This window comes from Bos javanicus, chromosome 15, assembly GCF_032452875.1.
Source record: "Bos javanicus breed banteng chromosome 15, ARS-OSU_banteng_1.0, whole genome shotgun sequence".
In the NCBI taxonomy this organism is placed as follows: Eukaryota; Metazoa; Chordata; class Mammalia; order Artiodactyla; family Bovidae; genus Bos; species Bos javanicus.
This window is the reverse complement of record NC_083882.1, coordinates 18,531,237-18,558,229: the sequence shown is the minus strand read 5'-3', so window position 1 is coordinate 18,558,229 and position 26,993 is coordinate 18,531,237. Positions and strand designations below refer to the sequence as shown.

The 26,993-nt window shown below is 37.4% G+C and overlaps 1 protein-coding gene across 1 annotated transcript in view; it reads right to left on the bottom strand.

Annotated features, from left to right (window-relative positions):
- DDX10 (DEAD-box helicase 10) overlaps positions 1 to 26,993 on the bottom strand; it is a 311,200-nt gene that overhangs the window by 134,276 nt on the left and 149,931 nt on the right. Inside the window, exons 14-15 of the mRNA XM_061440233.1 lie at positions 12,759 to 12,878; positions 8,930 to 9,091 (exon numbers count right to left, since the gene is read on the bottom strand). Of these exons, the coding sequence (XP_061296217.1) occupies positions 8,930 to 9,091; positions 12,759 to 12,878 (282 nt within the window). The remainder of the gene's footprint in view (positions 1 to 8,929; positions 9,092 to 12,758; positions 12,879 to 26,993) is intronic.

Sequence of the window (26,993 nt, the reverse complement as noted above, 5' to 3'; positions counted from 1 at the left end):
AAATGACAAGACAAAAATAAAAGGTTGGATTACGATGATTAGGGGGAAAACATAATTGAATTTTATTAGATTCAGTAACTGAGGTTCCTCAACCACCAACCCCAAACACACATATTTATGTGGTTGAAATACTTTAAATCTTTCCTTTTCCTATTTCATTTTTAGGATTGGTACCAAAAGGCATTTTATGCTAACAAAAAGAAGGCACAATTTTACCTTTAATTCTGCCATGCTACAAATGATAAGAAGGTCATGAAATTCAATAATAAAAATCAAATTCCCAGGAGACAAAAAAAAACATGAAAAATTACATTTCAAGGTACAAAATACTTCTTTATAGACATTACTACATGTCTTTTGGCTTCTCATAAAGTACAGGTCCTCAGCTTCCAGAAAATAGAGTACTATGAAATATGAATTTCAATAGTAGCCAGGACTATATATTTAAACCACTTTCATTCCATGGTGCTTGGAAATCTGTAGATTTGGAGACCCCTGTTTCTCAGGAGGTGGTGGAAGTGTATAACCTATTTTAATGAATCTCAGGCAACTGAGTCAGTTAAGAATGGAGCTCCCAGTTGTCAAATAAAAAAGCAGGCGACATCGATCCTCATTTCATTATTACAGGAACTTCTTTTTTCAGAGAAGAAAAGTGGCTCAACAAAAGTGAATAAAAAGAATTATTACAATACAATAATCTTTGGCCTGAAGGTACGCCCTTCCCTCCAAGAATAAAACCCCAGTGATTCTAAATCCCTCCCCAGAACTAAGAACACAGCAAGGTTCTCTGATCTGTTACCTATTCTACAGAGTTTCATCCAAACAACATAAAAAACTGGTCTTCCACATTTAAATCTATAACAACTACAATATAGCTATGAAGACAGGGAGAAAAATAAATTTACACAGAAACACTGATTCACTAATCAATTCCTTCAAATATTTCCTGAGCTACTATGTTCCAGGCTCTGTCGTGAGCTCCGGGTATACAGGGATGGGAAAAACAGACACAGCCTAGCTTCCTGTAGGAAGCTTCCACTACTCATCTCTGTAGTCTATGAAATGATCTTCCATTAGCACCAAACTCTGCCCCCGCTCCTCAACCTCTACAGCTAAACTGACCATCCATCTATAACCACCCCACCTCACTACATGGTGGTGTTTTAAGAATCCATAAAACAAAGAACTTGATGAAAATAGAGATAATAAGCAGGTCAAAGACTTGCCACAAAGTTGATAAACCCTATAAAATCTTGAGTATTTATTTCATTTTGGAGGCTGGATATGAAAAACAGCCCAAGTACCCAGATAATGAAATGAATATCATGAGATGCTACAAGCTCATGAGAATAAGAACAGAAACCTCCCAGGTAGACATCTCTAAATTATATACAAAGGTTCAACAGTATTAGGCCAGATCCCTTTTATAATAAATCTGGTCATAATGGTGGTAATAAGGGAACTGAAGAATATGGTTGAATAAGAAGAGAATCTCGGTTCCTCCCCTATAAATAAGCTTTATTACTCATTAAGTCAGTTTGAGAATTAAGTACTGGATACATGTCGCCCCATGATGACATTTACGATATGATGTTAGTATGCAGTCCTAAACTAAACTACTAACCACAATGCTTATTTTTTTCTAAATTTTTTTGAGACCAATGATCTTGGTCTTGAAATATGAACAATTTCTATCACTTGTCATTCCTTCTTCAAAATCCTCCTCTCTTCTTGTCATCCTCTACCTTCTGATTCATTGCCTCAGAGCTACTCTGTTGTAAGAGAATGCCTACTGGTATGAAATAGGTAGCAGCTACATGGTTAAAAACAGTGTGTAGAGAAAGACAGACCTCGGTAAGAATGCCAAGGCTACTATTTGCAAGCTTTTATACGCTGTGAGAAATAGATTTAAGGGACTAGATCTGATAGATAGAGTGCCTGATGAACTACGGACGGATGTTCATGACATTGTACAGGAGACAGGAATCAAGGCCATCCCCAAGGAAAAGAAACGCAAAAAAGCCAAATGGCTGTCTGGGGAGGCCTTACAAATAGCTGTGAAGAGAAGAGAAGCAAAAAGCAAAGGAGAAAAGGAAAGAGACAAACATCTGAATGCAGAGTTCCAAAGAACAGCAAGGAGAGATGAGAAAGCCTTCCTCAGAGATCAATGCAAAGAAATAGAGGAAAACAACAGAATGGAAAGACTAGAGATCTCTTCAGGAAAATTAGAGATACCAAGGGAACATTTCATGCGAAGATGGGCTCGATAAAGGACAGAAATGGTATGGACCTAACAGAAGCAGAAGATATCAAGAAGAGATGGCAAAAATACACAGAAGAACTGTACAAAAAAGATCTTCATGACCAAGATAATCACGATGGTGTGATCACTCACCTAGAGCCAGACATCCTGGAATGTGAAGTCAAGTGGGCCTTAGAAAGCATCACTATGAACAAAGCTAGTGGAGGTTATGGAATTCCAGTTGAGCTATTTCAAATCCTGGAAGATGATGCTATGAAAGTGCTGCACTCAATATGCCAGCCAATTTGGAAAACTCAGCAGTGGCCACTGGACTGGAAAAGGTCAGTTTTCATTCCAATCCCAAAGAAAGGCAATGCCAAAGAATGCTCAAACTACCACACAATTGCACTCATCTCACACGCTCATAAAGTAATGCTCAAAATTCTCCAAGCCAGGCTTCAACAATACGTGAACCGTGAACTTCCAGATGTTCAAGCTGGTTTTAGAAAAGGCAGAGGAACCAGAGATCAAATTACCAACATCTGCTGGATCATGGAAAAAGCAAAAGAGTTCCAAAAAACATCTATTTCTGCTTTATTGACCATGCCAAAGCCTTTGACTGTGTGGATCACAATAAACTGTGGAAAATTCTGAAAGGGATGGGAGTACCAGACCACGTGACCTGCCTCTTGAGAAACCTATATGCAGGTCAGGAAGCAACAGTTAGAACTGGACATGGAACAACAGACTGATTCCAAATAGGAAAAGGAGTTCGTCAAGGCTATATATTGTCACCCTGCTTATTTAACTTATATGCAGAGTACATCACGAGAAACTCTGGGCTAGAAGAAGCGCAAGCTGGAATCAAGATTGCCGGGAGAAATATTAGTAATCTCATATACGCAGATGACACCACCTTTATGGCAGAAAGTGAAGAGGAACTAAAAAGCCTCTTGATGAAAGTCAAAGAGGAGAATGAAAAAGTTGGCTTAAAGCTCAACATTCAGAAAATGAAGATCACGGCATCTGGTCTCATCACTTCATGGAAATAGATGGGGAAACAGTGGAAACAGTGTCAGGCTTTATTTTGGGGGGCTCCAAAATCACTGCAGATGGTGACTGCAGCCATGAAATTCAAAGACACTTACTCCTTGGAAGGAAAGTTATGACCAACCTAGATAGCATATTCAAAAGCAGAGACATTACTCTGCCAACAAAGGTCTGTCCAGTCAAGGCTATGGTTTTTCCAGTGGTCATGTATGGATGTGAGAGTTCGATTGTGAAGAAGGCTGAGTGCCGAAGAATTGATGCTTTTGAACTGTGGTGTTGGAGAAGACTCCTGAGGGTCCCTTGGACTGTAAGGAGATCCAACCAGTCCATTCTAAAGGAGATCAGTCCTGGGTGTTCTTTTGGAAGGACCGATGCTGAAGCTGAAACTCCAATACTTTGGCCACCTCATGTGAAGAGTTGACTCATTGGAAAAGACTCTGATGCTGGGAGGGATTGGGGGCAGGAGGAGAAGGGGATGACAGAGGATGAGATGGCTGGATGGCATCACCGACTCGATGGACATGAGTTTGAGTGAACTCCAGGAGTTGGTGATGGACAGGGAGGCCTAGCGTGCTGCAATTCATGGGGTTGCAAAGAGTCGGACACAACTGAGTGATTGAACTGAACTAATACACTGTGGGGCCTCGGACAATTTACTTGACCCTTATAAGTTTTAGTTTTATCATCTGTAAAATGAATCTAAATCACTTATATCGTAAGTTAATGGTTAGCATATAATATAAAAATGCTTAGTGCCGGGCACAGTTAACAAACTGCTACTTGCTACTGTCTTTAATGTTCTTGTTATTACTATTCCTATAATACCTGATTACTACCTTTCTCCTTCTTGATAGATAAATTTATGTTTAAGACACCTGGATTCCATGCCAATTCAATTCTGTGTAAAAAACAGTAAACAAAATAGATTTTCTAAGAAGTCTCTTTAATTCTTAACTTTCTAAAGAGCCTCCGTGATGGCTCAGATGGTAAAGAATCTGCCAGCAATGCAGGATACCTGGGTTCGATCCCTGGGTCAGGAAGATTTCCTGGAGAAGGGAATGGCTACACACTCCAGTATTCTTGCCTAGAGAATGCTATGGACAGAGAACCCTGGTGAGTTATAGTAATATTCATGCTAGTAGTTAAGTAGAATCCAGAAAACTCTGCAAACAGTCCAGAGTTACATTCTGACATGTCATCTAAATACACAATCCAAATGGATAAAGCACTCAAAGCAAATTTCAAAGAAATGAAAGAGAACCTCATAATGAATTGCTTCTCTCCACTCTCAGCTATTGTAACAGATATTATCACACCAAACAGAAGCTATCTTTCAGAGGTAAAAATGATGACACACCACAGAGCAGATTTTCACTCCATTTAAGTAAAAAACCTTTCAGGGGTATGATTCATGGCCCATCTTTCTCAGTTCTAACTGAATTATCAGCAAACACATTGTTTCTGTGCAAAAGCAGTGCTTTTGTATTTACAACTTCATTTACTAATGGTTTTATATGTAAAAATAAATTTTGCTATAATTTTACTTCTGATAAACAGTTTCAAGAGGCAAAGAAAACAGGAACATGCCTAATTAAGTATAGCTACTTATAAACTGCCAGAGAAAGCAGAAGACCCAAATGGTCTCAGAAGAAAATGATGCTTAATGGCTAAAATGAAGACTCATAAAGAAAAATAAAGATGCTGACTGGGTGACCCAAAGGAGTTACACAAGGGCTCCAGAAGTCTCCAGAGTGAGTGGCCAAGTTCCAGCAAAAGAGCAGCTGAATTCCATTCCCAGTGAGGCCATAAACTGTATCATCTTTATTTCTTCCTTTTTATTTACTTTTTGCTATAAATCTTTACAACAAAGATATTTACTTGAGTCATAGGAGAAATTACAGTTTTCAGAATTTGGTAGATGAAAAAATATGAGTCAAGGACAGGTGTAATAACATGGAGGAATAACATGTGGGAATAAATGAGCAGCTGAGACCCACATACAAAAACGAAGTACATTTTCAAAGCTATCATGTCAGGCTGTTAAACAGTAGGAGAAAACAATTACTTTCAAACAGGATCATTACGACTAAATTCATTTATTATATTAACTATCTTGCCCTTCTAAACCAAAAATATAATCATGAAATATTTTAAACATGCTGAAAGATTTTTAATCTCATAAAAGCTCCTAAAATTGACACATTTTTCAAAATATTATATGTGTCATAATATGTATCAATTACAGAATTATGTTACAGATTTTATGGAGTTCTATTTTCATTTTATTCTCACATCTTACCTATACACACAGAGCCAGGGGAATCTCTCTAATCACTTGTTATTAACTCCTACTATCTTTCCCTCAATTTTCAGAATAGGAAAGTACAATTCAAACTGGTGACTGGTGACCCAAATGGACTAGGTAATGCTAGGACTCCAAAGCAAGTATTCCAACTTGTTATAGCACAACATTCTCTCCACCAAACATTATGCCAAATGTTAAAACCTATTATTAAAAAAAATAATAATACATATGCATTCTAGGTAGAAATCCAGTCCATGGTCAGTTGGTACATAACTGATTTGAGCACCTGTATTGTATCTTCCGGCTTCCCTGGGAGCTCAGCTGGGAAAGAATCCGCCTGTAATGCAAGACACCTGGGTTCGATCCCTGGGTCGGAGAGATCCCCTGGAAAAGTGGCTACCCACTCCAGTATTCTTGCCTAGAGAATCCCCATGGACAGAGGAGCCTGGTGGGCTACAGTCCATGGGGTCACAAAGAGTTGGACATGACTGAGCGACTAAGCACACTGTATCTTATGTATGCTATTATAATAAACAAACTAAGTGTTCAAAAACATGAAATTTCACTAATTTAATATACAAATACTTAAATTTGTTTAAATAATAATTTTACTGATGAAAATACCAAGAAACGAATCATATTTGTGCCAGGTCGCATTCCCATTAAGCTGAATAAAGGGAAGATTACTCTGGTTTTTTCTTTGTGCTCTTTTTAGGCTGCATAATATTTTCAGTCTCCAATATAGAAAGGATGCCATGGGCTACCCTGTGCAGAACATACTTATTTTATATAAAACAACAAATTTCGCTTTAAACAACAAACTTGTTTTTAAAAGATCTTATATCTCTTTTAGTTACAGAGAACTGGTTCAAAAGCAGTAGCATGTAAAGTTCTCATGATTTCTCTCCCAACTGTATCTGCCCCAAACTGCTCTCTTCAACCTTGCTGTGAGACAGTCACAGTGATAGTTTTAAAGTCATATGGTATGTTTTAACAATAGTACAAAGAAAATAAATTATGTAAAGTCTCAAAAATAATTGCAAATAAAAAAGTATAGAACAATCTACAGTACTGTAGAATACTGTAGTATGAATGTAACAAAGGGAGAAAATAAGAATATGCATTTCTATTTACTAGTCTTTGCATAAACTATACGGATACATTAATAATTAATAAAAATTTACCTCTGAGGTGGAGGCAAGAATAAAAATGATAGCTATGGGCAGAAGCAAGACTTCTCAACATTAACTTTATCATCTTGACTTTGGAAAACATGAAGATATTATTCATTTCAAAAATTTTAATGTAAAAAAAAAATTGGAGCACAGAAAATTTCTATGCAGTGACTGAATGTTCAAAGTTAACCATGATTTAATTATAAACTTCCTGAGAATAGAACCCACATATTTTATTTTTTTATTTTTATTTATTTGTCTGCTCTGGATCTTAGTTGCAGCACCTGGGCCCTTTGATCATCACGGCAGCATGCAGGTTCTTTAGTTGCAACATGTGGATCCAGTTCCCTGACCAAGGATTGAGTCCAGGCCCCCTGCACACAGAACGTGGAGTCTTAGCCACTTGACCACCAGGGAAGCCCCAACATCAAGTATATTATATATTCCATCTTCCCAGTCTAAGGCAGAGCCTAGCACACAAACACTGTGTAATACATATACAATAGTAACTTGAGAAATTAAGTTCCTAAATATTTCAGAAACAATATTCCACAACCCAGATATAGTAGTAACTTCCACACATTGGGAAGAGGGGTGAAAGGGAAAATAAGAAAAAGGGAAGAAGCAAATGGGGGTGGGGGGAGCCTTTACTTAATGTAAATTCACCAGGTTTCTTTTTACTGCTGACTACAATTTAAAAATAAAGGTAAAATGTTCTTATGCTGGATAAATACTTTAAGAAGACTCTAAGCAGAAACTTGACAAGCTGCTTGATACTCAGCATTATTAAAAATTTTAGCAACAAATTATTAACATCAAATTTCTATTTAAAGTACTGTGCTAAAAGCAGCAATGACGGAAATGCTTCGTTATACCCTCAAACTACAACCTGTATATTTTAGGTTCGTTTGTTCTCCATATTTATGGAATGTTTTTCCTCGCCATTCATTTTCATCCCTGAAAGCTATCTTCAAGAACTAAATTTCTTATTAATTAACTGCTACTGTGAAGCTATATCAAACCTTAAAGAAATAAGATCTGCTGTACTATTAAAAACAACTTATTGGATCATTAAATAATAACAAGGTCAAACAGGAGTCAAAACCTATCGTTTTGACCACAGGATATATAATGATCATATGGTTAATTATTATGGTTAATAATGGTTAATATGGATATGGTTAATAATGACCACATCCAACGACTTGAAAATTTTTGATACAGAACTTAATATTATAGCAGTGATTCTTTCATTTGATACTGTGTTACCCTGAGACCATTCATTGTCTCAAGGGCATACTACAGAAACTTCTTTAAAAAGGTAAATCTGTTTAGTTCATTAATTGACTCATTTATCTAGTGAAAGGTCCACTTTTAGGTAGTCCAAAAGGACAGTAATATCATGAGAGGCCAGAATGGAGTAACCCTTTCTGTTTTAAGGATAATAGTTTAAGGCCAAGTTTAAGGCCAATAGGGCATATGCCTATACAGAAGCACTCGTTCTCACAAAGTTTCCTTATTTTTTTCTTAATTTAGTAAATTTAAATTATATCTATTGCCAAGTAATTGCTTATGGAAAGATTTAAGTTCAAACTGGAAATAATATTAATGTTACTCAAATAGGTGAAACATGAAACCGCTGTGCTTCATCCACACCATGTAACACTACTCAGTAACAGAAAGAAAGGGGTCAAACACAGAACTAGGTGAATCTACAGATTCATGATGGGTGACAAAACTCAATCCTAAAAGGCTATATACTACATAGCCTCATTTATATATATTCTTGAAATGACAAAGTTATAGAAATAGAGCTACACATTGTTATACAAGTTGTTAAAATACAGCTTTTAACAAGTGTACAACTACAATTATCTCCAAATTAGAACTTTATTTAAAAAAAAAAAAAATCACTGTAATTTGGGTCACCTCAACCAAAGGCAGATTTAGGTGACATTCTCAGAAACCACTTAGTATACCAAGACTCCACCAGCAGAAGCAAACAAGACTAGATAAAATAACAAAATAGCCACAGAAAAATAAGTGCTAAAGAAAATAGTAAAGTAACTTGGTTATTAAAGAATATCTAATGAACATTTAAATATATTTAGGACATATTAAATTTCATTCAGTATTCATTCAAGATAGAAAGCTTACCCGATGCTTTGCCTTAATTTTCTTCCTATATTCTTCTTTGTCAAATTTGTCCTCTTCTTGAAGCCTTTCCTTTGCTTTATCTAGGTTGATACCACCAGCGTCGTCCTCTTCCTCAGTATCCTTGGAAACAGATTTCTGCACTTGTGGCCACTGCTGAACCAACTGCAGAGAGGGAAAAGGTGAGTATGAGGCAGGAGACAAGGAACATCAACAGAATGCCACTTGCATTTGCAGAATGACTTTGAAATGGTGCACATACATACTTTCTGCCTTACAATTTATATTTCTGAAACTGTCAAACAAGCTTTGTAATAAAAGTTAGCAAGTCATAGAAAAGTCAGGATAAAGTAATGCTGCCATAACTCAAATTAAGAGCAGGATTAAAAGAAATCTTCATTAAATAATTTGGACAGTAAGGTAGTTGCTTCAACATCATTTCAGCATTCGTAGTATGCAACACTCCACTAACTCAGCTCCAGATGATCTACACAGGGCAATAGCCAGGCTGAGCAGAGTGCCGCCTTGCCACCACCATGGCACGTCAGTGAACCTCCTCTAACACCTTTTAGCATGCTGGGCTGTTTTACTTTTCCTGTTTTCCTTACTAGCATTAACCTCCTTGAGGGTAGTCATATGTCTTATTCATGTATCCTGAGAATCCAACACATTATCTGGCATACATTATATGCTTAAAATTGATGAAACACATATCAGCCGGTACCACACATAAAAACTGAAATGACTAAACTAAGCGTAAAGGAGAAAGTTAGTCTGGATTTCATAAGCCTGCTCAGATCTACACAATTTTACACAAACATTTTGTGGTTAGGAACAAGGTGATAAAGAAGTCAGAGCACTGATCTGAGAGTCAGGAGATGTGGCTTAATGCCTTGGCTTTTTCACTAACCCAGTGCATAACCCTGAATGAATTACTTAATTTCCATACATCTGTATCATTGCTTGAAAAATAAGCTTTGTTTGACTAATCATGTTCCAGGCCTAACAGAGTAAAATTCTAGACAATTTAGACAAAAGCATTTCTCTTATTTTACCCCCTAACTGGTTGCCAGGAGGATTTAGGTAACTGCTACAGTTTCTGAAAGACAGCTAATCAAACAGCAGGAAATGAGGGCTGTAGGCACACACATCACAGGTGTTAATGCCTCCTCTCACTCTTGCCATCATCTCATCCTTCAAGATGAGACTACCATGGAGTCACAACTTGAAGCAAGGGTCACAAATGCATGAGCAGCACAGCAGCAGTCACAGAAGCAGTGAGAGAGATGAGTGGGGCCAGTTAAGAACACCATCCACGGCTCTGACTTCTCCTTTATCAGAATGGAAAAAATTCATTCCTCTGTAAGTGGAACCCTTCCTTTCTTGTTTACTCAGTCGTGTCCAACTGTTTGCAACACCATGGACTGTAGCCCACCAGGATCCTGTGCCCATGAAATTTCCAAGGCAAGAATACTGGAGTGGGTTGCCACTTCCTCCTCCAGGGGATCGTCCCAACCCAGGGATCAAACCCAAATTTCCTGTGTCTCCTGAATTGCAGGCAGATTCTTTACCACTGAGCCAGGGAAGCCTATGGGTGGAACAAATGGTAGCATTTTTTTCAGGGTTTTAGATCAGAAGTTTCACTGTGGCTTACAGTCACACAATGCTCCTGTTGGCAATACATTTACAATGAAATATTTCACAGTTAAGGATTTACACTCAACCTGAAGTTAATGGGTATAATCTCTGCAGCTGAATTAGTAGCACAGTAAGGAACCACAATACACTAAAAGCACTAATCCTCTCTTACAGTGAGCACATGATACAATACTACAACTATTTTCTGATTTAGTGTTTCTCAAGCACTGACCTCTTTTCTGGATCACAAAGATTCATATATTTCAATTTTATAGGCTTCCTCTGCAACTTCAACAACAACTTTAAAATTTTAATTGCAATCAACTTTGTTAGTTTCCATATGATTTATACACCATTTTACTCCACATTACCAGTGCAAATTTGGCCTTCTAAACCAAAACCTCATCCCCAAAGTAACATCCAAATCTTTGCTAAATTCAGAATTAAAAGTAAACACATACCACCGCATACAGATTATGCAGGCAGCAATTATATTAATAATGATAAAATATTTGATGTGACATGTGATACATTATAGTTAGAATAAAAAGCTGTGTTACTTTACCAGGGTATACACTTCTTCTGAGGGTTTACTATTTGTTGGGAACTCTTCTAAGTGCAGAAGACAGAGTAGTAAGCAGAGCCAACAAATACCTTCCCTCATGTAACTTTTTTCATCTCAGTGGAATAGAAATACCTTCTCTTATTCCACTGGAGAGGAAATATCTTCCCTCATTTCCACTAGAGTGGAAGAAATAGAAAACCACTGAATAATTACAGAATGCAAAGTCTCATAATAAGTGACATGAAGAAAAAATAAACATAGGACAAGGGAAATGATATCATGGTGGGCATGGGATGCTGAGCGCTATATGAGAATGAACAGGGAAACCCATAAGGTCAGTCAGAGCGAAACAGAGACAATATCAGAAGATGCTACAATGACCACTGACTCTAGCATCACTACTTAAGGTGAGTCACTTGACATTCTAAATATGTTTCCTCTTAAAAAACGAAGACAATATTATTATATAATAAGTGATTTTCATGAGCAATCTGCGAGGTAATCCTTTCCCTACTCTATGGGGATGTATTTACACTAAGACCAGGTAATTAGGAAATGTAAACCAGACACCTATACATTTAAGGTTATTTTAAAGCAGAGAATTTTTCCCACAGCAGGCCAGTAAGTACGAACACACCAGTACAGCATCTAAAATTGAGGAATCGCAGAGCAGAGGCTTTCTATAGTCGAGCAAAAGAAGCTGTGGTGAGTAGTTGTGTTATTATTCTTCCGTATGTTCCCACAGGACATGGAACAACAGACTGGTTCCAAATAGGAAAAGGAGTACGTCAAGGCTGTATATTGTCACCCTGTTTATTTAACTTATATGCAGAGTACATCATGAGAAACGCTGGACTGGAAGAAGCACAAGCTGGAATCAAGATTGCCGGGAGAAATATGGATACCAATGGAGTGAGGGACTGGGATGGACTGGGAGACAGGGACTGGTATATATGTACTGGTGCATGGTGGCACTCAGTCACTTAGTCATGTTCGACTCAACTCTGCAAACCCATAGTCTGTAGCCTGCCAGGCTCCACTGTCCATGGGACTTTTCAGGCAAGAATACTGGAGTGGGTTGTCATTTCCTCTTCCAGGGGATCTTCCCAACCCAGAGATTGAATCTGGATCTCCTACAATGGCAGGTGGATTCTTTACCACTGAGCCACCTAAGAAGCACCATATATACACTACTATGTATAAAACAGATAACTAATGAGAACTGATTGTATAGCACAGGGAACTCTGCTCAATGCTCTGTGATGACCTAAGTGGGAAGGAAATCCCAGGAAGAGGGTATATATATACACACACACGTATGGCTGATTCACTTTGCTATACAACAGAAACTAACACACACAGCATTTTAAAGCAACTATACTCTGATTAAAAAAAAAGAAAACAAACTCTGTTGTTAATCATTAAGAAGTAGCCCAGCTTGCTGTCACAAAGGCATTTTTGCCTACATATGTAGAGCTGACTAAATACCTACAGAAACAATGAAAGGAGTTGCCTGAGAGGTCTTGAGAAACATTCATTTTTCTTATTAAAAATGGCATGTCAGCAGCAGAATCAAACTTTCTAATACTTGGAAAGTACCTCAGAAATGAAGCATTTATAGAATCTTACCTCTCCTTCATCAGTAAATGTTATTTTCTTATTTACTTTAAAATTTCTCTTCATTACTTTTTTTGCTTCTGCAATCTTGGTCACTTTTTTCTTCATACTGGATTTAGAAGGTTCTTTCTTCTGTGTCAGAATATACCAAAAAAAAAAAAAAAAAGCACAGATGATTAGTTAAATGGCTGTCTTATATTAACAGTTTAACACTGGCAATACACTTTCCAAACTTGAATGTGTTTATTGCTCATTGGCTAATGAGAAGCACCAAAGTTGCTGTCTAGAAATAAAATTATCAGTGCTAAAGGACTTTAAATTTCAATATGAGTGTTAGACATAAATAATCTTAAATTTCTACTGTTACTAAACTGTGTTACTAAACTTCCGGTACTAAACTGTGCTATACTGATAATGTTGAAGCATTAGAAACTACATGATAATGTTATAAATAGACATATAAGGGAAAGCAAGCTATCTTTCAGCTAAAAACAACACACTTAAAAAACAGCTATAACTTCCAAGAAAAAAACTTAAAATTTTAGATTAGAAAAATGTTTCCCTGGAAAGCAAAATGACTCTAATACATTGTTTTTTACTTCCTCCCATTACAGTAATTCACTATATGAATACTGGGAAACAGGTAAGTTGTGTTCCAAGGTGAAATGGTCTTACTGCACAAAGGTGAAATGTGTTCAAAGGTGAAAAGTCTTACTTCTTAAGAAGTAAGACTTCGTGAACAGGAATTTTGTCAACCAAAATAAACTGCTCCCTTTAGTACCATGTGAACACAGAGCACTAATAAGACTTTCTTCCACCCAGTCATTACTCCCACTCCCCCTTTACCCTGCAAACACTTATCAAAGAACATGACCAACACAACCACCAGGTTGGAGATTATGTTCCTAACTCCTACTAGATTTCTTAGTTTTATTACTAGGCTGATTCTTAACAATCCTGAGTTGGCGGATACTTTGTCATCAACCTTCAACTTATGATAAAGAGAATGCCTATCAAACAGTGCAAAGCTGAGGGGATCATTATAATGTAAAAATAATTAAACAGGAGTAAGCTTTAATTGTTAAATAAAAGCACAAAAAAATGAGGAAAAACAGGAGCAAACTTTCTGGAGGTGATGAGACTGTTCTACCGCTTAATAGGAGTTTGTGTATACACATGTCGAAATTCATCAAATGTTACACTTAAAATTGGCGTGTTTCATTGTATATAAATTTCTACCTCAAAAAAGAATCCTGTAAACAATACTGAACTTTAGTTAATGCAAGGCAAGCTGAAGTATATGGAAAAAAGTACAATGATATTGGCAACTTACTCAAAAATGCATTAATTGAAAAAAGGATGATGAATGGATTGACAGAAAACTACATGAAAAAGGAAATACAGTAAAAAGATAATTGCATAATATGAGTGACGGATACTTTGGAATCAAAGTACACTTTTTCAATCTTTCCGCATGTTTGAAATTTTTTGTAATAAAACACAAAAGGCCAGTCACAGAACAAGAGAAAGGGTCAAAAAGCAAAGATACCAAAAACTGTAAGAATAAAATAAAATAATAGAAAAATCAATCCTTCAGAGCAAAACCTCAGAGTGATGTGGGTCTATATCAAGAGATTTAGGGAAATCCATATCACTGAAATTAAATAACAAAACTTGGGGGTGTTTACATCTTTGCAGTTTTATGTTAATCATGGTTTCTAAAAGGGATCTGTGTTCTCCACCTCCTACCCCACTAAAACACTAAATTGCTCGTTTGTTTTAGGGAAGTCACTGAAAGAAGGAACAGAAATGCCAACACAGGTGAGAAGACAAACACGCATTTTCCTAATAGGCTGCGGTGTTGGTATGATATTCTAGAATTAATCCTCACTCATTCAAATATGCATTGTTATCAACACAGAGGATACCATAGTACACAATGCCCCAGCAGTGAAAGAGACAGATGGATTCTCAACCCTCAAGGAACCTAACTTAATCAATGGGGGAAAAATTTAAATTATTTAGTCACAGATGTATTAAGTGCTCAGACAAAATATAGAGGATGAATTCTTTAATAGGGTGCTTGCCCTAGCTAGTCTAGAGCAAGGACAGGATCTCAAAGAAACCTTCCTTTTGAGGAACAGATGCTTGAACTGAGTAGCAAACATCACTGCGTTAGTGATACATTCGTGATGAACAAATACCTTCTGTGTGTCCACTGATGGGAGTATTTCATATACAGCTTACAGAGTTTTAGTTCAATGTCATTCTTTTGAATATTAATTTTAGTAAGTAACACATTTATTTATTTTATAAAGGATATCCAGTTAAAAAGTTGTATGTTATGTCTTCTTCAGCTATCTCAGTTTATGTCCCAAGAATCAAATGAATTCTGAGCATTAGTTTGCTAGTGTGTGAGACACTGCAATTGTGCAGTAGTTTGAACATTCTTTGGCATTTTCTTTGGGATTGGAATGAAAATTGACCTTTTCCAGTCCTGTGGTCACTGCTGAGTTTTCCAAATTTGCTGGCATACTGAATGCAGCACTTCCACAGCATCATCTTTTAGGATTTGAAACAGCTCACCAGGAATTCCATCACCTCCACCTGCTTTGTTCATAGTGATGCTTCCTGAGGCCCACTTGACTTCGCATTCCAGGATGTCTGGCTCTAGGTGAGTAATCACACCATCGTGGTTATCTGGTTCATGAAGATTTTTTTTGTACAGTTCTTTTGTGTATTCTTGCCACCTCTTCTTAATATCTTCTGCTGTTAGGTCCATACTGTTTCTGTCCTTTATTGTGCCTATCTCTGCATGAAATGTTCCCTTGGTGTCTCTAATTTTCTAGAAGAAATCTCTAGTCTTTCCCATTCTATTGTTTTCCTCTATTTTTTTGCACTGATCACTGAGGAAAGCTTTCTTATCTCTCCATGGTATTCTTTGGAACTCTGCATTCAAATGGGTGTATCTTTCCTTTTCTCCTTTGCCTTTCACTTTTCTTCTTTTCTCAGCTATTTGTAAGGCCTCCTCAAAAGCATTTTGCCTTTTTGCATTTCTTTTTCTTGGGGATGGTCTTGATCCCTGCCTCCTATACAATTTCACAATCCTCTGTCCATAGTTAATCAGGCACTCTATCAGATCTAATCCCTTGAATCTAGCGTATGTGTATTTAAATTTTGAAAGGTATTTCCAAATAAGTTATACAAATTTGTACTCTAATCAACAATTTGAGAGTAACTGATTCTCCAAATCTATTTACACAAAGTATATTAGGTTTTTCGTTTACCAGGAAACTAGGCAAAAAAATATCTCAGGGAAGTTTTAATATGCATTTCAAACATAGCAAGACATCTTTACAAAGGCATTTATTTTTCAGTACACTGTATTTATCTTTTGCAAGCATTTTTAATTAATTTCAGGAACTTTATTTGTAAAATTTCTTCATTTGTTAAAGATGCTTCAATATTTTCTCCCATTTATGTTTATACCTTTGCCATATAATAGGGTAATATTCTTTTGTTTCACTTTGCTTTGGTTTTAAGAAGCAGATATTTATAATATTTATAAAATTAACTTTTTAAATAACAAAATTTCCATTTTCTGGGTTTGTGCCATACTTCATCAAAGTATAATGAAAGATTTCCTGACAAGACATAAAACATCAAAATCCCATTTTCACTTCTATTTGCACTTCTTCTACATCATGTATGCTATACTTTAAAATAAAATGCCAAGAGGAAAATGTCATAAAATACAAAGTTGATAAAGTATCAAGTCATTTTTGACAGTGATTGCTGTAGCAGGTTGCCAAGAATAACTTGGAAGATAAAAGAACAAGAACAGCTACAAACATAATAACAGTTCCTACCAAAAGAGCCATGTTAGTTAATATTGGCCTCAAGAAGATTCAAAATATAATCAATGAGAAAAACCTACCTCACCATAAGCATCTAAAAATTAAGAACACTAACAAAATAAAGAACTATCAAGCCTGATAGGAATCTTAGAGGATACCTATTATGCCTTCATGTTAAAGATCAGGGCATTTGTAGCATTTATAAACACTGCTTTTCCAAATTCCAAAAGTACTTAACTTTAGTACCAAAAGTTAGGTACTTTAGTACCTAAGTAACCAAACTTAGTAAAACTAGTTTATTATTTTTTTTCTAAAAAAAGCAAAATTGCCTGCCATGTAAACATAATCTTCAAAATCCTATATTATTGGCTTCCCTGGTGGCACAAATGGTAAAAAATCTGTGTGCAATGCAGGAGACCCCGGTTCAATCCCTTGGTTGGGAAGATCCCCTGGAGCAGGGGATGGCAACTCACTCCAGTATTCTTGCCTGGAGAATTCCATGGACAGAGGAGCCTGGCGGCTACAGTCCATGGGGTCACAAAGAATTGGGGCACGACTGAGTGACTAGCACACACACATTCTACATTTACTGAACTACAGTAACTCACATATTTTAATTTTACAATATGAATTAAGGATACACTGCTTGACAATTTTAAAGCTATCTAAATTTCTCTGATAATTAGTGATATACCTGTTGCCCACTGGTATGTCTTCTTCGGAAAAAGAAGTCTCCTTGCGTCATTTGTCCATGTAAAAATATGATTATTTGCCTTTTTGTTTGTTTTTGAGATGTATGAGTTCCTTATATATCTAAGATAATATTGACCAGTTATCAGATATATAGTTTGTAAATATTTTCTCCCATCCTAGATTGCCTTTTTAACTTGTTTCATTTGCTGTGTAGAGTTTTTAGGTTTGATGTAGTCCCCTTGCTTATTTCAGCCTTTGTGCCTATGCTATTGGCATCTTAACCAAAAGATCATTGCTTAGAATATGCTACTCAAATTACAAGACCCTAACCCTACCCTCTTTCGGATAAGAATCATAACAGCCATTACAGAATTTATTTGTGTATTTATCTCATTACTTGATATTTGTGCCAATATCAAGTAAAACTCCCTAAAAGACCCATTCTACAAATCCTTCCAAATTTTTAAATATTTTATAAATAATGTGCATTATTCAAACAGAAAATCAAACATACGAAAGTCAACACTGCCCAAGAAAGTTCTTCACTTTTTTAAGGTTAGATCAGTTCTTATGATTATATTAAAACGCAAACTTAAGTAAACGTTAAGCTTTCTTTATTCTGTATGGTCCATAAAGCCATACACCACTAATTACATGGTAGTATTTCTCTTTTTCTATTCTGTATGGTCAATAAGACCATGTACTACTAATACACTGAACTGCAGTTTCAACGTATAAAGTAATAAGAAATGATTAACATAACTACAACATGTTAAGCAGCAATGACAAGATATTTATTATGAAATATTTATGATTCTTTTTAAAAGAGCCATTTTAACCAGTCAACATAAATAGGAAAACACAAAAATGAGTATTGCAATCTCTTCAAGAAAATCAGGGACACCAAGAGAACATTTCATGCAAAGATGGGCACAATAAAGGACGGAAACGGTATGGACCTAACAGAATCAGAAGATATTAAGAAGAGGTGGCAAGAATACACAGAAGAACTATACAAACCAGTCTTAGTGACCTGGATAACTATGATGGTGTGATCACTCACCAAGAGCCGGACATCATGGAATGTGAAGTCAAGTGGGCCTTAGGAAGCATCACTATGAACGAAGTTAGTGGACGTGATGGAATTCTAGCTGAGCTATTCCAAATCCTAAACAATGATGCTGTTAAAGTGCTGCACTTAATATGCCAGCAAATGTGGAAAACTCAGCAGTGGCCACAGGATCTACAAAAGGTCAGATTTCACTCCAAACCCAAAGAAGGGCAATCAAAGAATGTACAAACTATCATACAACTGTGGTCAATTTAAATGCTAGCAAGGTAATGCTCAAAATCTTTCAAGCTAGGCTTCAACAGTATGTCAGCTGAGAACTTCCAGATGTACAAGCTGGATTTAGAAAAGGCAGAGGAACCAGAGATCAAATTGCCAACATCTGTGGGATCACAGATTTCCTTTAATATTGGAAAATCAAAGGAATTCCAGAAAAACATCTACTCCTGCTTCATTGAATATGCTAAAGCCTTTGACTTTGTGGATCACAACAAGCTGTGGAGAATTCTTAAGGAGATGGGAATACCAGACCACCTTATCTGCCTCCTGAGAAATCTGTATGCAGGGCAAGAAGCAACAGTTAGAACTGGACATGGAACAATGGACTGATTCAAAATTGGGAAAGGAGTATGTCAGGGCTGTATATTGTCATCCCGCTTATTTAAATTTATGCAGAGTACATCATGCAAAATGCCTGGCTGGATGAAGCACAAGCTGGAATCAAGATTGCCGGGAGAAATATCTATAACCTCAGATATGCAGATGATACCACCCTAATGGCAGAAAGCGAAGAGGAACCAAAGACCCTCTTGATGAAGGTGAAAAAGGATAGTAAAAAAGCTAGCATAAAACTCAACACACAAAAAACTAAGATCATGGCATCCAGTCCCATCACTTCATGGCAAATAGATGGTGAAAAAATGGAAACAGTGACAGACTTTATTTTCTTGGGCTCCAAAATCACTGTGGAAGGTGACTGCAGCCATGATATTAAAAGACCCTTGCTCCTTGGAAGAAAAGAAATGAAAAATGTAAACAATGTATTAAAAAGCAGACATATCATTTTGCCGGCAAAGGTCTGTATAGTCAAAGCTATGGTTTTTCCAGTAGTCATGTACAGATGTGAGAGTTGGATCATAAAGAAGGCTGAGCACCAAAGAATTGATGCTTTTGATCTATGGTGTGGGAGAAGACTCTTGAGAGTCCCTTAGACTGCAAAGAGATCAAACTAGTCAATATTAAAGGAAATCAACCCTGAATATTCACTGGAAGGACTGTTGCCGAGATGCAAAGAGCTGACTCACTGGAAAAGACTCTGATGCTGGGAAAGATTGAGGGCAGGAGGCAAGGGGGTGACAGAGGATGAGATGGTTGGATGGCGTCATCGACTCAATGAACATGAGTTTGTGCAAACTCCAAGATATACTGAAGTACAGGGAATCCTGCCATGCGGCAGTCCTTGAGATAACAAAGAGTTGGGCACAACTGATGACTGAAGAACAACAACAAAGGCACAACCAATCTTCACAAAGATTTTTGGTCGCTAGATTCCTCCTGCATGATTCCTACTCCCCGAATCTACAATTTAACTGAGAATACATTCCATTACCTGCTTCTTAACCTGCCACCGTAAACAGTGAATGCTTTCACAAAAACAATTTTCAAATCTATCTCTAATATAGTTGCCATTGCTCTCTATTTCTTCTCTTACTCTTCAAAAGTTCCCCCACCAAAGACTCATTGAAACACCAGTGTGTTTTTTTTTTTCTCCTTCAACATGTATCTTCTTTTTGTCATTAATTTCTTGTCAGAATTAACACAAATTTTCCCCTGATTTTAAAAAGCTTCTTCATAGCATTTCAATCTAATACTTCTTTAAATCTCATTTCCTCTAACTAGTCTAGGTAAGATTTAAATTTCTTTTCTCCACCTCAACCATATTTTACTCTGCTTATTTCCTTAATTTAAGTCTCATCCTCAATTGAGTTTCATGGCCAAGCAAATCCATCACTGTTTCTATGTTATCTTCTATCTTAAATGGTTCATTCTAACTTTGCAGCAGTTTTTATACTGTTGCAATGCATAAAATATAAAGATAATTCATATTTCTAATTCACTACCTTAGTAAATTTGTCTTTAGTTCAATGAAACTATCTAGGCTGTTTGCTATTTTTTATTTTTTTTGCTAGCCAAGAAATACGTATTATTTGCTCCAACCATGCCCCTCACTCCACACCGAAGCCACTATAGAGGCAATTTCTCAGGTATTTCCAATTCTTTAGCAAAATTAGAGCTAGCCATATTTGCCTTAGGAATTCAATTTTTAACCTGCCACTTTTAATAAACATTTCTATATTAGGAAGCAGGCAGCTGGAAGCAATTTCGAGAAATACAGCCTGATACATGCTTTTTGTCTCTCTTTTTAGATTTTAGAAATGACAGCATGGATATCATTTTTAATGAGTGTCCAAATTGGCAACATCACATTTCTGTTGTCTCCTACAACTTCTGAAATTCTTCGAGAACTTACAAATATAAGCTACATACTAAAAATTTAGCAGTATAAAAAGGCAAGCTAATTTCTATCACATATCCATTCAGTTAACAAAGTTAAGGGAGACTGACTCCATAAGGGAGGCAATAATGGTGGTAATAAAGTAAATTAAAAGACTTGGGGCAGCAGTGACAAAACTACTGTAAAAACTATGACACTAAGGTACACTCTCTCTTGGGGAAGCAGCTATCTACTTCTCTACAATCTTATACATACACACTCTATGATATTACACACAAAAACATACGCACTTCTACTCTCTAAATTAGAGAAAGAGAATTTCTATGATTTAAAGCCTTCACAAAAAGCTACATTAACAGAACTAAGATATATACTAAATTCAAACGGGACTTGGTAACCGATTAGTTAAGCCATTTTTGACATGCATTTTAAGACTTTTAAGAGGTGCTGATGTCAGCCTCCCATACTCCCAAGACAAGGTAATTCACTGTTACTGGTTATCCATGATTTTAACGTCTGCCATTTTTTAAATTGGCTTACATTAGTAAATCACAAGTCATGCATGGGATATATCTTAACTAAGACAGAAATAATAAACATCACCACCAAATCCAGTAAAAGTCATATTCACAACTACATGTACATCACGTTTCCAAGCTCTGCCTTCTACTGTTTACAAAGTTAGCTAAGAATAAAGTACCAAATGAAAGGTCAAAGGCCAGCCTACACATATACATTTCAAAAAAGTGTGTTTGTATGATGTCCAATCATTTAAAATTGGATTTTCTTTAAAATATACCATTTATTAAATAGTGTAAGTAAAAAGCAGAGGAAGATGGCAGAGTAGAAGGACGTATGCTCATCTTCTCATGCAAGAACTCCACAATTACAACCTGATGCTGAACAACCGTCGACAAGAGAATGTTGGATCCCACCAAAAAAAAGATACCCCACATCCAAGGGCAAAGGAGAAGGTGCAGCAGGACAGTAGGAGGGGTAAAATCATGTTTAGAATCAAACCCCATACCCACCAGAGACAATCAGAGAGCTCAAACAAACCCTGTATGCACCAGGACCCAGAGAACCCACGAGACTGAGCCACAACTGTGTCTGAGTGTCTCCTATGGAGGTACGGGTCAGCAGTGGCCTGCTGCAGAGCCAAGGGCTCTGGGTGCAGCAGACCTGGGTATGGCATAAGCCCTCCTGGAGAAGGTCACCATTAACCCCACCATAGAGCCGCCAGAACTTACACAGGACTGGGGAAACAGACTCTTGGAGGGCACAAACAAAACCTAGTGCACACCATGATCCAGGAGAAAGGAGCAGTGACCCCAAAAGAGACTGACCCAGACTTGCCCGTGAGTGTCCAGGAGTCTCCGGCGGAGGCGTGGGTTGGTGGTGGCCTGCTGCAGAGTGGGGGGCACTCAGTGCAGCACTGCATGCCTGGGACCTTTTAAAGGATGCCCTAACTATCTTCATTACCTCTCCATAGTTTGGCCTCAAGTCGAACAAGGAGGGAACATAAGCTTAGTCACCAACAGAAAATTGTATTAAAGCTTTACTGAGCATGACCCCGCCCATCAGAACAAGACCCAGTTTCCCCCTTAGTCAGTATCTCCCATCAGGAAGCATCTATAAGCTTCTTATCCATCAGAGGGCCAACAGAACAAAAAGCACAATCAGAGAAAATTAACCAAACTGATCACATGGATTACAGCCTTGTCTAACTCAATGAAACTATGAACCATGCGATGTAGGGCCACCCAAGATGGATGGGTCATGGTGGAGACTTCTGACAAAATGTGGTCCACTGCAGAAGGGAATGGCAAACCACTTCAGTATTCTTGTCTTGAACACCCCATGAACAATAATGAAAAGGCAAAAAGATAAGACACTGAAAGATGAACTCCCCAGGTCAGTTGGTGCCCAATAAGCTTCCGGAGATCAGTGGAGAAATAACTTCAGAAAGAATGAAGAGATGGAGCCAAAGCAAAAACAACACACAGTTGTGGATGTGACTGGTGATGCAAGTAAACGTCAATTCTGTAAAGAGCAATATTGCATAGGAACCTGGAATGTTAGGTCCATGAAAGACATGGAAATACCAGACCACCTGATCTGCCTCTTGAGAAATATGTAAGCAGGTCAAGAAGAAACAGTTAGAACTGGACATGGAACAGCAGACTGGTTCCAAATCAGGAAAGGAGTACCTCAAGGCTGTATATTGTCACCCTGCTTATTTAACTTATACACAGAGTACATGATGTAAAATGCCAGGCTGTATGAAGCACAAACTGGAATCAAGATTGCCGGGACAAATATCAATAACCTCAGATAAGTAGATGACACCACCCTTATGGCAGAAAGTGAAGAAGAACTAAAGAGCTTCTCAATGAAAGTGAAAGAGGAGACTGAAAAAGTTGGCTTAAAGCTCAACATTCAGAAAACTAAGATCATGGTATCTGGTCCCATCACTTTATGGCAAATAGATGCGGAAACAGTGGAAACAGTGACAGACTTTGTTTTGGGGGGCTTCAAAATCACTGCATATGGTGACTGCAGCCATGAGATTAAAAGACACTTGCTCCTGGAAGAAAAGCTATGACCAACCTAGACAGCATATTAAAAAGCAGAGACATTATTTTGCTGACAAAAGTCCATATAGTCAAAGCTATGTTTTTTTCCAGTAGTCATGTACGGATGTGAGAGTTGGACTATAAAGAAAGCTGAATCCCAAAGAATTGATGCTTTTGAACTGTGGTGTTGGAGAAGACTCTTGAGCATCCCTTGGACTGCAAGGAGATCCAACCAGTCCATCCTAAAGGAAATCAGTCCTGCATATTCACTGGACGAACTAATACTGAAGCTGAAACTGCAACACTCTGGCCACCTGATGAGAAGAACTGACTCATTTGAAAAGACAATGATGCTGGGAAAGATTGAAGGCAGGATGAGAAGGGGACGACAGAGGATGAGATTGTTGGATGGCATCACTGACTCAATGGTCATTAGTTTGAGTAAGCTCCATGAGTTTCTGATGGACAGGGAGGCCTGGCATGCTGCAGTCCATGGGGTTGCAAAGAGCTGGACACAACTGTGTGATAGAACTGAACTGATGTAAAACATAATAATGATTTTAAAACTTTGGCATTATTAAATACAGAAACCAGAAAGGATCAAAAGGTCAAAATCACCTGGAGAAAAAACACCTCATACACATGTATCTGTAGAAGTTAAGAGGATTTCAAGATCATATAGCCAATGCCAGCAAAGTTAGGGCTGGCATTATAAATCCTGTGGTGGGGGAAGGGGTAGGCAAAAAAGATAAAGGGGAATAATAAGTGAAAATGTCCAGCTATAAAATATATGTCACAGGGACATGATGTATAGCATAGGGAATATAGCCAATAATATAGCCATAACTTTTGACAGATGGTAATTAGATATACTGTGGAGACCACTCTGTGATATATAAAAATGCTGAATCATTATGTTGTACCCCTGACACTAAGGTAATATCGTAAATCAACTATACTTAAAAATTACCTATATTGACAAACAAAAAGACCCCAACACCTAGTTTGTGTTCTTACCTTTATAACATGAAGTGAAGTGAAGTGAAAGTCACTTGGTTGTTTCCAACTCTTTGTGACCCCATGGACTATACAGTCCATGGAATCCTCCAGGCCTGAATACTGGAGTGGGTAGCCATTTCCTTCTCCAGGGGATCTCCCACATTGCCCAAGTCTCCCACATTGCAGGCTGATTCTTTACCAGCTGAGCCACTAGGAAAGCCCATTTTATATCATATATAACAAATAAAATATATAAGAAACATCTCAGAGACCATACTTTCCTCTGAGAATCACAATTTTCCTGAACACTTTCAATAACTCCATAAAACGGAAATCAAAAGTTGGGCAACAACAAATGGTTTTCTTTAAAACACAGGGAATCATTCAAGGAATGTATTTTAAAAGTGTCTTTCTTAGCAGGACCATATAACTAAATCTGGCATCTAATTAAAAAAAAAAAAAAATCTCTCAAAAGCCTAACAACTAGAAAAAAGTTTTCTGTCCTTCATTACTCTACTACTTTGTCATTTTTGTCCTGGCAAATTGCATGCTAAATATGCAGTGATCAATATAATTTCAATCCGCCCTTTTTAACTTAAACATTTTAAAAAGTCTGACAGCAAATGAAAGGTTTTGACAGATTCTTGTCCATTTATTTGTTTTTCTCCTATCTTAGAATAAGTCCCTGCTATTTCATTAGTAAATGTGTAACACTAAAACGTAACATTCTGAATTTTAACTGACTAGTTCAAAATTGGGAAAGGAGTATGACAAAGCTGTCTATTTTCACCCTGCTTACTTAACTCATCTGCAGAGTATGTCATGCAAAATGCCAGGAAGGATGAATCACAAGCTGGACTCAAGACTGCAAGGAGAAATATAAACAACAGCAGTTATGCAAAAGATACCACTCTAATAGCAGAAGTGAACAGGAACTAAAGAGCCTCTTGATGAGGGTGAAAGAGGAAAGTGAAAAAGTTGGCTTCAACGCAACATTTAAAAAACTAACATCATGGCATCTGGTCCTGTCATTTCATGAAAAATAGAAGGGAAAAAAGTGGAAGCAGTGACAGATTTTATTGTCATGGGATCCAAGAAAATACTGCAGATAGTGACTGCAACCATGAAATTAAAAGATGCTTTCTCCTTGGAAGGAAAGCTATGATAAAACTACACAGCATATTAAAAAGCAGAGACATCACTTTGCTGATATAGGTCCATATAGTCAAAGCCATATCTTTTCTAATAGTCATGTACAGATGTAAGAGTTGGATCATAAAGAAGGCTGAGTGCCAAAGAACTGATGCTTTTGAACTGTGGTGTTGGAGAAGACTCTTGAGAGTCCCTTGGACTACAAGGAGATCCAACCAGTCCATCCTAAAGGAGATCAGTCCTGGGTGTTCATTGGAAGCACTGATGTTGAAGCAGAAACTCCAATATTTTGGCCACCTGATGCAAAGAGCTGACTCATTTGAAAATATCCTGAGGCTGGGAAAGATTGAGGGCAGAAGGAGAAGGGGACAACAGAGGATGAGATGGTTGGACGGCATCACCATCCAACTGACTCAATGGACATGAGTTTGGGTAAACTCTGCGAGTTGGTGATGGACAGGGAGGCCTGGCATGCTGCAGTCCATGGGGTTGCAGAGTCGGACACGGCTGAGTGACTGAACTGACTGAACTGAATATGAATGTATTTCAAAACAAGAGAAAGAGAAAACTGAGACTATAAGAAGTTAAGAATAAATTCAGGAAACAAAACATATTATAGTCAGGATTCACAGATCTGACATCTTAGTTTGCTATGTGGTCTTCTCTACACATGCCAATCTACTTCCAATCCTAGAGTAGTTTAACATTTCGCCAACTCAGGCACTTTGAAAATGTTTCTAATCGACCTCAAAAAGCACACATCTCAAGCTTTAAGGAGAGGAGAAAGACAACACAACAGAACAGAAACCAGTTAATAAAATAGTGAATGTGTCCTTTTAATCTTCATTGGCTAGGCGTGTAAGGAGATGTGAAGATAAACTTTTTTTTTTAATTCTAATACTGTCAGAAAACTATGGTCTAGTGAAATATTTGCTTCACAAAAATGGAAACAATCACACTATGGCATTCAAAGAATACATTCTGACATTGCAAAGTACAAAATCTAACCACCACAGGGTCTTTTCCACAAAGAGAAGCTGCACTGTCACTATCCTCCAGAGGCTGAAAAAGCACCATATGTGGTTCTATCAATTCAAATGATTCACTTTTCTGTTCTTCAAGAACACAGCATGTACTTAATAACATGACATTAAAAAATAATGAGTATCTATTTCCCAAGTGGCGCTAATGGTAAAGAACCTGACTGCCAATGCAGGAGACATAAGAGATGGGGGTTCAATTCCTTCCGCCTGGGTGGGGAAAATCCCCTGGAGGAGGGCATGGCAACCCACTCCAGTATTCTTGACTGGAGAATCCCATGGACAGAGGAACCCAGCGGCTACAGTCCATGAGGTTGCAAAGAGTCAGACACAACTACAGTGACTT